This window comes from Lucilia cuprina, chromosome X (assembly GCF_022045245.1).
Source record: "Lucilia cuprina isolate Lc7/37 chromosome X, ASM2204524v1, whole genome shotgun sequence".
Lineage (NCBI taxonomy): Eukaryota > Metazoa > Arthropoda > Insecta > Diptera > Calliphoridae > Lucilia > Lucilia cuprina.
Window position 1 is genome coordinate 13,448,119 of NC_060949.1, and position 15,929 is coordinate 13,464,047.

General features: G+C 32.7%; 1 protein-coding gene across 5 annotated transcripts in view; it reads left to right on the plus strand.

Moving 5' to 3' along the window:
• The window catches only part of LOC111687833 (serine-rich adhesin for platelets), a 240,311-nt gene that overhangs the window by 31,928 nt on the left and 192,454 nt on the right, over positions 1 to 15,929 (plus strand). For 4 of the 5 annotated variants that reach the window (XM_046956691.1, XM_046956696.1, XM_046956694.1 and 1 more), the window contains one exon: positions 3,955 to 4,008. In XM_046956691.1, the coding sequence (XP_046812647.1) occupies positions 3,955 to 4,008 (54 nt within the window). Of the gene's footprint in view, positions 1 to 3,954; positions 4,009 to 4,429; positions 13,970 to 15,929 lie in introns of those variants that run through there. The other variant, XM_046956704.1, reaches the window with a different exon arrangement.

A 15,929-nucleotide genomic window follows, 5' to 3' on the forward strand; every position in this document is an offset into this window, starting at 1 on the left:
ATAAAACGCGCAAAAATTATTTTCAAACATGAAAAAATCTATGCGTGCAGGAAACTTTGGACAATTAGTATTAACTCTGTGTACTCAATTTTTCATAATCAGCTCCTTTATGCTCCTTTAAAATGACTGTAAAGTTTTAAAGACATCCGATTTCAAAAGATGGAATTCCAAATTTATATTAAAATGTTGGTATTAATATTAATTTCAAAGTTTAAAGGACATCCGATTTCAAAAGATGGAATTCCAAATTTATATTAAAAAGTTGGTATTAATATTAATTTCAAATGAAGCTGAGTTCATCTGCTTCGAAATAATATAATTTATCATCAAGATCATTAAGAAGGAATTGAAAATCTTAAAGAAAATTTGTCACAAAAAAGTAGTTAAAAGTTTTTGAGTCGAAAATGAAACTTTTTTAAATTTAACTTCTTTTTCGTTTTTTCTCTAAGTGAGACAGGTAAATAATATAGATAGAATGTACAGATTCCCAGCTTCCATTTGATACCAATAATAGTATTATAAAATACATATAAATACTTTAGATATTCGTTTGTAGTCTTTTAAACTTTGAAATCCTTTTATAAGGACATAAAAATCGGAGTACGCAATTCTATAAGTGGAATATATTTTCACATGCTTATCAACTTTTCCATGTGTGAATGCTTTTTTTCAAAATTGTTACAGGGTGTAATATGAAGAAAATTATTGTAAAAAGCAATAGTAACATGCAGTTTCCTTTTATTCGAATAACCGAATAATTTTTAACTATAAGATTATTAACAGGCTAACGTAAAACCTCAAATAATTATTTGTCGAATAAACAGAATAAGATAAAAACCCGAACAATTGAATACCCTATTCGCTACCCAATCAAAATACAAATAAAAAAGTACCAAAATGTTTCCCATAAACAATATTATTCATTAAGCACTTGGTTCTATATGCATGAAGTATCATTTGAACAAAAAAAAAAAAAAATATATGCGGCTTGTAGAAAAGGATAATCCAGTCAAGTCCAGCCAGGATGGCAACCCTATTTTCACTATTTGTATACACACAGAAAAATACTCTAACAAAAATTTTAATTATTATCCCCGCGATAAGCTCGAAATTGCGGAACTTTTGTGACCGATTTCGAAAAGATTGCAGACAATATTTTTACGTATTGTACGGAGATCAAGATTTCCAACCGCTGGTAGGGAACTGAGGCCCTTTTCAAAAAATTGTTTCCTATTTTTCTCATATTTAGTAAATTAATAGTGTAATAAATATACATATGTATTGCATGGTCAATTTATTCCTTCTATATATATTTTCATTTAGGTACCCTTCAGTACGAAAAGTGCCAATTTGCACCTTTCACTAGTATTACCGCATTTCAACTAACTAGTTACCTGTTGTAAATAAAATGGTCGATATTTTGCCTAAACATAAATTTGATAAATTTTCGCATGAAGTTTATGAAAATAAATAACAAATAAATTAAATGTTTTAAAAATGCCAATTTGATAGTCACATGTAGTGCTTAAAATAACCACATGGCACATTTCTAACGAAATGTAATGCTGAAAGTGTCCGTTTGCATTTAATGACGCAGAAGATATAAAAAATTACAAAAACTACATGCTATTCTAATGACAATTAGAGCTTTGTTTGAACATGAGATCAGTAGCTCGGTGATAAGAGCTTCTAACTACAAATTGAGAGACATTAAGTTCAACTCCTGTTTGAGATCTCCAATAAGCTATTCAGCTAAATGAAATAATGTGGTTGATAATGAACACACACCAAGTAATATATAAAAAACTACTGACCATTACCAAAAATTTCATATTTATTGCTGGGATATTACTGTAAAAATTTTTACTAAAAACTGCAAATAACTTATTCAACAATACATCGTAATTCGCAAAATGTCTTCTACCAACTAAACATAAATATATTTAAAAGATTTCCATACATTTCGGTTAACCGGTTTACCGAGTTTTTGTTCTCTGTTAACCGACTAACTGGGTTTGTGAAATGGCCAATTTTCGGTTAACCGAAAAAACGGTTTCTTCAATAGTCGGTTTTTATAAACACACTTCTTCAAAGTTATTTATGTACAATTTAATCATGTTATTAGTGTTTAATGAATTTTGAGCTCAAGTCATTTTTTTAAATATATGTTTAATTTTTTATCTTAATCAGTTTCTTAAAAAAAGTTTACTTAAATCAAAAAATAGGTTTGTTGGAAATAATTTGTATATTTACCATAGAATATTACTAGAAAGTTAAAAACAACTTTATTTTATGTTGGCTTGTCATAATGTCCATGAACGTTATGACAAACCATAGAGGTTATTACACTTTCATAACAGTCTCAATGTCTATGAGAAAACTGGAATAAAGTCCATGGATTACAAAAAGTCCATTTATCACTTGATATAGCGAAGCCGGTATTTTAAATACACCGGAGTTTAAAACTCCTGCGTCCGGCCGAAGTCCGCCAATTCTAATGACTTTCTGCAACATGAAGCAAAGAGCGATTCTATCCAGGATAAGAGTACCACTTTTTTAAATCCTACACATTTTCCATTACAGTTATGTTTTAATAATGTCATAAACCATGGACATAATGACACTTTTAAAAGTGGAAGTTATGTCCATTGACAATATGACTCTTTTAGGTTTGACAAATCGTCCATGAAATATACTAAGTTTAACAAGTGAGAGTGTTATATTCGGTTGTGCCCAATCTCATATACCCACCGTCATAACGTCCGTAAAAGGAGTGTTCCCTTATAAACATCTTGGAATATGGCTTAAGTCAATGATCTGATGAGATCTTTTCAAATAACAAAATAATAATTTTTTAAAACAAAATATTTTTGGTAAATTTTTAAACCGTGAGCGTATGAATAATTTTCTAAAAAGAACCTTCATATGCGTCAATTATGAACCGAAACTCATTGAATTATGTATATTCGTATTTTAAATAAGGAAAGCTCGTTTTTTAACAACCAAAACTCTTTTCTGAACATTTTATAAGGGCTAGGGTCAGTTATAGATCAGTCCTCATTAAGTTCGGAATTATGTTCCTAAGTATAAACTTTCTTATGTCGATTTTCATCGCTGTGCTAGTAATTTTCTGAACTTTATTAATCAAATTTGGGGAATTACTAATATATTTTGCATGAAATTCGGTAGCGAATTTTATAACTCATGTTTAAGGCAGTAATGATCGTTAAAGTAATTTTCTCAAGGGGACCTTATATGGGCGGTAGGGTCAATTATGGACCGATCCACATAAAATTTGTTATAGAGATTTTGGCTCGCGAGGAACTTATAATTGAAGTAGGGTCGTTAATAAGCGGATCCTAAAAAATTGATAGAGAGGGATTGGTTCATATAAAACTTAGTCGAATTTCATCGCTATACTCGAATTTTTAGGCCAGTAATGAGTGTTAAAGTAATTTTCTAAAGAGAACCTTTTTATGGGGGTAGGGTCAATTATAGACCAATCCACATAAAATTTGACAGAGACCTTTTGGCTCACATGGTACTTATGTGTGTCGAATTTTATTGCTATATTCATATGCCAGTAATAAGCATTTAATTAATTTTTTAAAGAGCACCTTATATGGGGATAGGGTCAATTATGGACCGATCCAAATAAATTTAATATGAATTTTGCATACAATTGGATAATATACCTAAAATAAGTCTTTATGAATGCAGCCGATAGACTAAATTCACTTTAAATTTACGGCACATGATTTGTATATATTTACAATTCGCCATATCAGAACATACATCTCTTACTTTTATTATTAATTTTGTACTGGCTAAAATGAAATAATAGATAATTTTTTTTTATTTTTTTTTTTTTTTAACACACCAATTGTATTTAGTAATAAAATGAAATTTTTCCTTTATCTCTCCAAATTTTGATATAATTATTATTTTTTTCAGATGAAATTTATATTGTCAAACCAACGCCTGCTTTACGTTTGGATAAAGAAGAAGGTATGTGTTTTTGTTTAAATTCCACTATATTATTTTTGTAATATCTATATGTAAATATGTTCTATATGTAAAAACAACAAATGTCTATATGTTTCTTTTTCTCTTTTTCTTTTTTCTTTTATATATGTAAAAAATCAAATGACTATCTTTAACCGTCACGTGTATATATATATATATATATATATATATATATATATATAAACATATATACATATATATTACGTGTGGATCCTGTGGATAACTGAACTTCTAAAAAATCCTAATTCTTCTTCCTCTCTCTTTGTCTGTCTCGCTCCATATCATATTAAATATAACCTTTAAACAAGTAACTTTAAAAATTTGTCATAATTATATTTTTAATTGTAAATATTGTGAATAATTTCTTGCACTATGGGAAAATGTATAAAATAATATTTTAAAGAATTAACCACGGTTTTATTAGTGAATAATGAGAATCATGGTCGCTTTATTAATGTAAGACCTGAAGTAGGACTCTTGACATCGACAGCTCGCACGTTTATACAAGAAGGTGTAACCACGGAATATGCTACTCAAGTTGTAGGTACTACTTTGGATAATGGCAGAGTATATGCCCAATATTTAAAAAAAAGTTCGAGAGTTTTATATGACAGTGGTGTACCTGTTCCCTCGGTTGTTACAAGTTGGGTGGGGGAATCTTCACTGCACAGTGACTCACCGGCCTTTTTACCTCAAAGTCATAACGATTTATTTAATGCGGATCAACCGGATTGGCAGGCCATAGATGATCATTTAATTGTTGATCATCGACATCATGATGATTTTGTAGGTAATACTGATTATGTAGATTTGCGTAGTAAGCCATTCTTAGCTACAAGCTCTCAAGGTGTAGATGAGATAGTATCGGTCGGAACGGTTTCGAAACCTGTTTATAATTTTGTAACGCAACTAGGAGTTTTGGAGGAGAATGCTAGAAAAGTGGCAGCTAATAAAGTGTTACCTATTGGAGATCTGCCAACGTATACCATAAAACAGAATTATGAACCTAGTGCTTATTTAAGTTCAAATCCTGACGATATTTTAGAAGGAGAAGATAACGACGATTCTTTTGGTCGAAATCCGAAATTAATATACAAAAAATTAATGCAAAACACTGTCCTAAGTGAAAAAGAATCTCCTGCTAAACCGTTTATCCCAGTCACTAGACACTTTGCTACAGTAACTTATTATGGATTTGCAGATTTCACTACAGTGGTGGGTGATAGTGTAATCGTTTTTTCGCCTAGTACTTCCACAAATAACGTAAATTATAAGGCTCAGATTACTTCCATAAAGGGTGAAGCTACATTAGCTGTTGATTTTCCCCAAGGTCCAAATATATCAAAAGTACCTATAACGATTGAACAGGACATTATAGAGCCAACCATAACTCAGCAATCTTCGATTGAAATGACTTTAGAAACAGAATCTACTAAAATGCAATTGGTGTCTAGCCATGAAGAATCTACTTCTACTCTTACTAGTAAGAGCACATTAATGGATTTAGAATCAATTACATTATTGCCAACTTCCGAAGTTGTTATAACGTCAATGGCCAGTAAAATGTCAAGTGTTGAATCACATTCAATAGAAGCAGCTGTAATGCTTTCTCGGCCTTCAGATGAAGAGGTCTTGAGAATATATAATGCCTTGGCTAATGCCAATAAAGATACAGATAAAATAAAAATTGACTCAACAACTGACATCAACACTACTATTGTAATAACGGCAGAAACCTCTGAAGATATACCACATCTGGAAACGTCAAATGTCCAAATATTTGGAGGAGCCACAACTATATTTTTTGAAGATGATCCATTTGCTAATTTTGTTGAACCCGTTAAAACTAGTTCAAACATAGAGTCATCGATATCTGCACTAAATACTTCAAGCTCTAACATTGTAAGTGCTACTTCGACAGCGGTAGCTTTAACAGATTCCGTAAATGAATCGTTGTCTACTTTAGATAAAACTATTGAGGTAAATACAAAAGATGTTAAAATTGTTGAAACAACTACCACTGCTCACCCAAAGCTGATGTCATCCGAAATTATTTTGGATACTTCAATTAGCAATTCAGATACTCTGCTAAAATCGGACTCAAAGCAATCTTCCCAAGATATAATTGAAACATCCAATATATTGTCCAATGTTTTAATTAAAGAATTTGATCCCAATATGGACGATATTCCTATAGATTGCATAAGTACATCACAAATATTTTTAACTCAATTACCAAAGACGGTAACAAATTTTGAAACAGTTGTTACCACCATAAATGAATCGGAGTTAAAAACTGAAATTTTACATAAAATTCATCCAACATTTGAAATTAAAGAAGCCACTAAATATTATTGCATACATGCGTCAAAAATTCAGTCTACAACTGTCGATCAAGTCAGCCTTTCTTCTTCAGTTAATACTGGTGTAGAAAAAATAGAAGGCCAACATTTGCTTCCTACAACAGAGGTAACAGAAATGTTTGATGGAGTGGGTAAAACAGATGCTGCAGTTGTTATAAATACAAATGAAGAAATTTTACTGGACAATAAAACCGAACCTCCAGAGGATAACAAGGATCAAGATATTACTGAAAATATAGATCAGGATATTACTGAACATTCAGGATCAATTGGTGATGAAACAGAAGAAGAACAAGAGGAAGAAGCGTCGGGCCATTCAGAGGAAGATGATGAAGATGACGAAGAAATTGAATTGATTTATAAAACATTGTATACCACTTACACCTATCTAACTACTTTCTTTCATGATGATTCTACATCCATATCTAGCCATACAGAAGTAGTTACTAATGTTATGACATCAACTTTGGGTATAAGTTCTTCTAAAGAATCTCTATCTACAAATCTTGTTGCAAATTTAAATGATAATGAAATTAATCCAACTATTACTAGTTTGGAAATTGAAACTACTAAACGTTTTGTAGTTCCCTCAGAAGTTGAGAGCCTTATACGTACAGATGAGCACATGCAAACTGAAAACGATGCTGATATAGAATCCAGTAAGAGTTCCGAAAGTTTAGCTACATTTTATACCACCTACACGTATTATACGACAATATTTGCTGAAGGCGAAACGGATATAATGTCTCACACTGAAGTTATAACAAATATTAAGAAATCTTCGACCTCTGCTTCAGTGGAGGCGGAACCAATTTTGCCCACCTTAATTGCTTATAAAAATATGCAGCAGTCAAAAGATGAAATTATTGAAGCAGAAAATAGTTTAACATATAAATCCTTTAGTGAAAACAAGAATGCGGCAATGTCTTCTTCCGCAACTCTATCAGCCAATGATGTGGCTGTTTTACCAAATATACCCGATCTTGGCGATCTTACTGCCATAACATTGGTTACTGATGTACGTTCATCCAGTTCTCCTGGGGAAAAGCAAATTATTAACAATCTGGAAGCATCGCAAAAGATTTATAACGATAAACCATCCGTATTGGAAGATCAAATCAGTTCTGAAAGTAATACTGATACAGATGAAATAATACCTTCAGCAACCCTACTTTTACAAACAAGTTTTACCACTTTCACCTATTATACCACTATGTACAGTGGAGATAAAACCAATGTAATAAGTCGTTTGGAAACAATGACAAACACTGTAACTGAAACATTAAAGCCTTCAAAAACAATTGATTTAGAGGGTGCCTCTGTACCCATTACATATTTCACGACCTTCACATATTGGACAAAATTAGCAAGGGAAGGTCAAATAACGACCTTAAGTCGTGAAGAAACTATATCAAATATTATTATACCAACTATGGTTCAATCAGAAATGAAAAGTGTAGATATCGCAACTGAAAGGGCCAGTGATATAGCTGAAATGACTGAAACATCTATGCCAAATGAAACAACTGTGCAGGTTCCTAGCGATAAAAACCTAAATATATTAATTCAATCTGCGGAGGCAGAAATAGCAAATAATTCGACTTCCTACCAATATACAACAAATTTATTAGAGCCCACCACATACTATACAACATATACGTATTACACAACATCATATGAAGTTGATAAGACTATAACAGATTCACGTTTTGAAACTGTAACCAATATTATAACACCTACTGTTACCTTATCAAATTCCGGTGAATGGGAATCAACATTACTCACACCTGCACCGCCAAATACAAAAACCCAAATTGAGAACAAATCTTCAACAACTGGAGTAATTTTATATGACTTTAAAAAAATAATTGATGCTGATGGTATTTCCAGCATATTCTTTACAACAGAAATTAAACCGTCGATAAATTCAGATGGCATAACCACTCAAATTATAAGTTCAACATCCAGTCTACTTATAAATGAGGAAAAGCGACGTATTCAAGCCACAGTGTCCAGTGAAAGTTCTATAGCATCTCCTGGTGTAGATGGGCTAACACAAAAGCAATATAAGACGGGTTTGGTGCGATTAATTGAAGGTACACGTATTTCAAATCGAACAACGACATTGTATCAAAGCAAAGTTATAGGAACAGTTATAGATCAACGTTACGCTCAAATTATAGAAAGCACTTCCAGCTTTATATTCGAGAGTACAAAGTCTCCGTCAGAGGTCGAAATCAATCCAACAAGTACAACAAATGGTAATCAAAATATACCAGCAACCCAGCAAGTCGAACTTCGAAGTAGTAGTTTAATGCCTTACGTGGAAGGCAGTATTATAGATACATCTTTTGAGCAGGAAATTGAAACCACAACTAAACCTGAGACAGAAATAGAAAACGCAGATGAAGATAATTATTCGAAAACAGATGAAAAACTACGTTTCCCATTCCAGACAAAAAAACCATCATTTATTTCTCCATTGAAACCATTTTCAAATAGAAATCGGCCACAATTTGCCCCAAAAAAGAATAGTAGTGCCACCATAATAACAAGAAGCGATTTTACACCTACAATTACTGCTACACCCGCTTTAAAAACCATAAATCGTTTTTCATCCTCACGTAGAGGAAGTGTCAATGGTGGTAGTGCCAGCAGCCAATCTGCATCGCTTGCCTCATCCACCAGACGTTTTAAACGACCAAACAAACAATCATCTGTGGCAGCAGGATTGCCAAATGCTTCAACTCTAGGTTCAACAGCATCTCGTAATCGTTATGCATCTTCATCTAGTGCCAGAGGTTCGTTTTCTGGATCCAGCTCCAGAAGGGTAGGAAATTCAGTATCAACAATAAGACCATCATTTTCACGACCATCTTTGTTTTCAACGGGCTTTCCTAACAATTCAAGACTAAGAGTTAAACCCACTGCTACTATAGATTTAGGAGATATATCTTCAATTACCGATGCTTCAACAACAAACCCATTGAACTCTCAAGAAGAGGGCGATTCTCTAGATCAAAATGATTCATCGGACGATGATGAAGAAAATATAACTACCGAAAGTAATAGAAGACAAAATAATCCTTTATTACGTTTACGTAGGCCGCTTAATAGACCCCAAGGATTCACACCCACTCGCATCCAACCTAATTCTAATTCTCCCAACAATTCAGGAGTAACATTGAGAAGAAATCCCTTAATTGCACGATCACGGAATAATATTAATTCGGCTTCTTTAACTTCTACAACCACAACTACTACAACTAACAAACCAAAAACTCGTAGTTACCAACCATTACTTACTCAAAATAGACTTAGACCTACTAACTCACTATTTCCACCACGTAATATATTCGGTGTACAAAAACAGGCGGTAACAACTGAAGAAAATAAGGATTTATCGGAAGAAGACACAAACGAAAATAATGAAAATGATGATTCGGAATACGAAGACGATGAAGATGATGAAGAGGATTCCGAGAATGACGACGAAGACGAAGTAAAAAGACGAAGAAGGTCCCATTATAAAACAGATGTTAAAGAAAAACTAAAAAATCGTAAGAAGCGCGAAGCTGATAGCAACCAGCAGAATCGCAGCAATTTCCGCCAACGTTTTAGAAGGCCTAAATTAGCTTCACAAGCTGTACAGCAAGCTGAAACTAAAAGTAATGAAGATGATGTAAGTGCAGTTAAGGAAGTGCAAGTTACAACTCAAAGAACACGTACACGGTTTGGAGCTCGTTATTCCGGACATTCTTCGCCTGCTTCATCTACCATAAGTGCTACTACATCTCCAGCAACTACATCATCATCATCTAACCATAAGGTTGCAATACGACCCACCCGTCCTACTGGAAACAACGGCCGAGCTCAATTTACTTTACGTGAAAAAGATTCCTCCCAAACGAGCACTACACAAAAAGTTATAACTTCTGCTAAACGTCCTGCATTCCGTCGACCTCAGCCTGGGAGTGGTAGTGTTTCAACACGACGTTTGCCAAGTTCTACATCACCCTCAACTTCATCTTCCTCAAGTGGTAAAAGAAAATTAAAAAGCTTCAACAACCAAGATTCAACCACAACTTCTCGAAATTCGGTTACAGGTCGAAATCGTTCATCATCCAGCTCTTCGGGACGTTCACGCCCTTCCTCGGGATCCACTAGAGATAACAATATTTCGGGTCGTAATCGACCTAGGAATAATCATAATTATAACAGCAACAACAACAATAACAATAATAATGAAGCTTTAGTTATTGATAACAGTGGCTCAATAACTGTTACTCATGTTATACCCGCAGAAGTTACTATACCGGTTGTAAACGGCAAGATTACCGAATACAAACAAGTGGTTACAGCTAAAACCAGTACAGAAGTTTTAGGGCCCCAGCAGTACACCACAACAATTGGTAGCAATGGTGTACCACAGTTGGCCCTGACTAGAGAAGATTCGTCAGTTAATTATAATGGAGCCACAGAAATTACACAATATGTATTACATGAAACTCCTACCACTACCATAACTTTTACCCCAACTACAATACGAGGACGTAAAACTTCCTTTTCTCATGTTCTGCCTTCCACAGTATACTCAGTGGAGCAAGTGGTAAGCACGCAGCAACCACAAATATCAGCCAATGCTCCATTGGCCAATATTTTACTTTCACAGTTGTTATTGGGTAATGTAGGTCTACCAGCCGCTAATCCTATATTAGGAGCATTAGGAGGAGCCCTTTCACAACCTGGCGTTGTTGGACCTCCCCAACCGGCCACACCCGTTACCGAGTATAAAACCCACGCTTCCACGTATGTAACTACAGTATTTGAGGGGCAATCGACAGTACTTCCCATTACCTTTCAGGGAAAGAAAATATTAACCACCATATTTGATACAACAGCCCAAACAATAACAGCAACTGAATTTATAACCGACACAATTGTTACTACACCCACCGTAGCACAACAGCAGCCGGTGGTCAATAGTTTACTTTTGCAGCAACTTTTATTACAACAACATTTGCAGCAGCAACAAATCCAACAACCCGCACCAGATCCATCTTTTCCCCTTAATGCTATACTAAACTCAGTGCCCCCACAATTCTTATTAAGCGGCGATAATTTGCAAGAATTGGAAGCGTCAAATAACATACGTGGCTCAGGAAATGGTGATATTTTGCTAAATGAAGATGATGACTTTTCTGTAGGCAGCAGTTCCGTGGACTTAGATGACATTGCTCTTCAAGCTCAAGCCCAAACACATAAGACAGGTAGAAAAAAAACACGTAAAAGTAACAAAACCCATAAACGTAAACAAAACAATAATGCTGATTCCCATCCACCAAACGAGAGCAGTGTCATAACATTGTATGTATCTGGTAGAAGACCCGGGGAATTTAGCACCGTTTTGTCAACTGTTCAAATACGTCCTGACTCAACTTTATACAAACGTCATGCACATACTATAGATAGTGGCATAGATTATTTAAATGAAGGCAGTGAACTGGTCTACGAATATTGGGCACTGCCTCCAAAAATAATCTTGTTGGATAGTAAAGACAAAAATGAAAATGAGCTAACATATGAAAGTAAGGCTGATGACATGGCTACACAGTCACTAGAAAGTATCGTTGGAGATGTTAGTCTATGGTATAATACACAAATATCAGCAGCAGCTACAAATACTCTCAAACTTTCAGTATCATCTACAGAAGCAAGAGATCAAAAGCCAAGCCTGGATTCCTATATTCAAGACATTCTAGAGAATTCCAGTAAAAAACATTTTTTTGCTTAACTGACCTTGTTAAGCCGTTTGTCCCCCAGCTTCAGACAAAGGTCAGAATAAATGCAACGCTAACACGTCACTATCCACAACATTCTACGGGGCAAATACAAACAATCGGCAAATATATATTGGCACAAACTCAAACTAAATACCAGTTCCAAAAAAATCCAAATTTTCATAAGCTTAGAAAACGTAGCATAACAGAAGATAATGTTTCATTACAAAAACCAAAATTACGTCGCAAGTTAATAATAAGAAGAAAAGTTGTACCAACAAAATTAAACATGAAAACGTCACTTGAGTTGGATACAACTCAAACCTTCCTTCCACGAAAACGTGTAAAAATAATTAAGCATAAGAAACTACTGAGGAGGAATAATAATATAACGACAATGTCAACTGCCATCAGCACAATCAACAACTCCACAAAACCATACATCAACATTAAGAGTGAACCCGATGTTAATAATCAGTTCGAAACCACGACCTTAGCGATGGAGAAACAATCAAGTTCACATGAACATATTTCGCAATATACTACAGAACCACTAGCAGATGACATAAACGACGATAAGGATCAACTTGAAATTTCAACAACTCCAACAACTATTACTACAACGAAAAAGTCAAATAAAAAAAAGAAACGTAAACGCCAAAGGCAACGGCAACGCCACCAAAAAAAATTAACGGAAATTAAAGTACCTGTCACTTCCACCAGCAACACTCCCACCCCCACTACAACCCTTCTAACAGTAACTAGCTCAACAACATCAATACGTACACGCACCTACACTTTGGTAGTGGATCGTGTTAAGGGTACTGAACACGAAATCCAAGTAACATCAACATTTGAACGCGTAGAAACACAAACTTTACCAGTTACTCTTTTTATGACACAAACTATTTTTAAAGTAGCCATGACTAATACTTAATTGGAATTTAACTAGATATTTTTTTCAACGAGTACAGTTTATTAAATTTCGGGTTCCGCATATAGTCTGAAAATATTTTAAATTTGAAAATAATAATTATCGAAATCAAGTTTTTAATATTTAATTAAATATGAAATAATAATTTACTAATTATTTAATTTTACTAAATATTAATTTATACAAAAATTTCTAGATGAGAGAATTGACTTTATTCTCTAATAAAAAAATTTAATAAAAAGTATCTTTTAAACTACAAAATACAACACAATCTTTAATACTTCAGCGGACTTCTATTAAAACAAACATCTAGTAAGAAATATCTAATATGAATAAAATTGCTCTCTTAGACAATTTTAAAACTAAATTCCAAAAATATGTTTATTGTTAAAACTAAAAATTGATATTTATTTATTAAATTGATATATGTTATATGTATATTAATATATTAGTATACTTTCAATAATGTATTTTTTTTTTGTTATAACAAGTAGTCGTATGACTGCATGCTTATTTTAATTTTAATTATTTTTTATTACATATAACTGTGTTACATTCTTAATATGTATATCCTACTATATTCTGGCAAACTTGTTAATGTCAGATATAATTTAAGGGATATAACAATGTAATATGTTATGAAAATAACCTTAACGAATAAAACAAAACAATTGTATAAAGTTATAATTAATAAAAATAACTACTTTTAAGCCATATTTCTATATATGTATGTATTTTGTAACTTGTATTCTTTAGATATTTTATAATATACATATAATAAATTTAATATTAAAAAAATGTTCGAAACGTTATTCAACATCTTGTCCAATAGTTAAGCGTTCAGTAATAAAATCTTTTACATAAACGATTAAAATTTTTTTGCCTTAGACGTTTGTATTACTTCGAGAGAAGGGTATATACATATAATTTGTCATTCCGTTTGTATTTTCCACAATAATATTTTCCGACCATATTATTTACATATGTATGTATATTCTAGATCCTTATAGATTGTTGTCGATTAATCTATGTTAGTCTGTCTGTCCGTCTGTGTGTCTATTAAATCAATTTTCTGATGACACCAGAAATCTCGAGATCGAAATTCTTAATAATTCTGTCAGACATGCTTTGGGCCAGTTTCTATTTGAAATCCGTCTATAAATAACGGAGATAAAAACAAAAATCCGTGACAACCTTTGTTACAGCATGATTTGAAAACAAAAAAATATTAATGTATGATTGTATATTTTTGAGATTTTTCAACGATCCAAAATGTTTACAAAACTTTTATTATGTTTATTAGTTCAAAAGTTTAAATTATCAAAATCTCTTTTGTTACACATTTTATTGAAAATAAACAATACTTGTACTTGTAACATAATTATAATCGTTAATTTAAAATAGAAAGCATAATTGAGCACTACATCTGAAATGTGTTATTAATAGCGAATCGAAAAACGAATCAATCTAAGTATTAAGTGTTCTTCAAAGTACTTTCTATGAAATGTTGTGATGTAACAAACTTTGAAGATTTTACAAATTTAACAAAGGTGTTTATGCTTAAATAATTAAAAATGTTCGTTGAGCAGGAAAACTATAATATGTGATCGATAGGGTATTAATAGACAAATCGAACCGTATAAAGATTTTTTTCCTGAGTACTTGATATTAGCCGGTATACCGTAACAAACTTTGACAAATTTGCAAAATTTAATGAAAAAGTTTTTATACTCAAAAATTTTAAAACATCCGTTGAGCAGCAAAACCAAAATATGTCATCGATAGGGGATCAATAGACAAATCGAACCGTATATATATTTATACCCTACACCACTATAGTGGGGAGGGTATTATACGTTTGTGCTGATGTTTGTAACATTCAAAAATATTGGTCCAATACCCACCTTAAAGTATACCGATCGATTTGAGCAGCAAAACCAAAATATGTCATCGATAGGGGATCAATAGACAAATTGAACCGTATATAGATTTTTTTCCTGAGTACTTGCCATAAGACGGTATAACGTAACAAACTTTGACAAATTTTCAAAATTTAATGAAAAAGTTTTTATACTCAAAAATTTTAAAATATTCGTTGAGCAGCAAAACCAAAATATGCCATCGATAGAGGATCAATAGACAAATCGAACCGTATATAGATTTTTTTCCTGAGCACTTGCTATAAGGCGGTATAACGTAACAAACTTTGGAAAATTGGCAAATTGACAAATTTAATGAAAAAGTTTTTATACTAAAAATTTTTTAAATATTCGTTGAGCAGCAAAACCAAAATATGGCATCGATAGGGGATCAATAGACAAATCGAACCATATATAGATTTTTTTCCTGAGTACTTGCCATAAGACGGTATAACGTAACAAACTTTGGCAAATTGGCAAATTTAATGGAAAAGTTTTTATACTCAAAAATTTTAAAATATTCGTTGAGCAGCAAAACCAAAATATGTCATCGATAGAGGATCAATAGACAAATCGAACCATGTATAGATTTTTTTCCTGAGTACTTGCCATAAGACGGTATAACGTAACAATCTTTGACAAAATTGCAAAATATAAGGAAAACGTTTTTATACTCAAAAATTTTTAAATATTCGTTGAGCAGCAAAACTAAAATATGTCATCGATAGAGGATCAATAGACAAATCGAACCGCGTATAGATTTTTTTCCTGAGTACTTGCCATAAGACGGTATAACGTAACAAACTTTGGCAAATTGGCAAATTTAATGAAAAAGTTTTTATACTCAAAAATTTTAAAATATTTTTTGAGCAGCAAAACCAAAATATGTCATCGACAGGGAATCAAT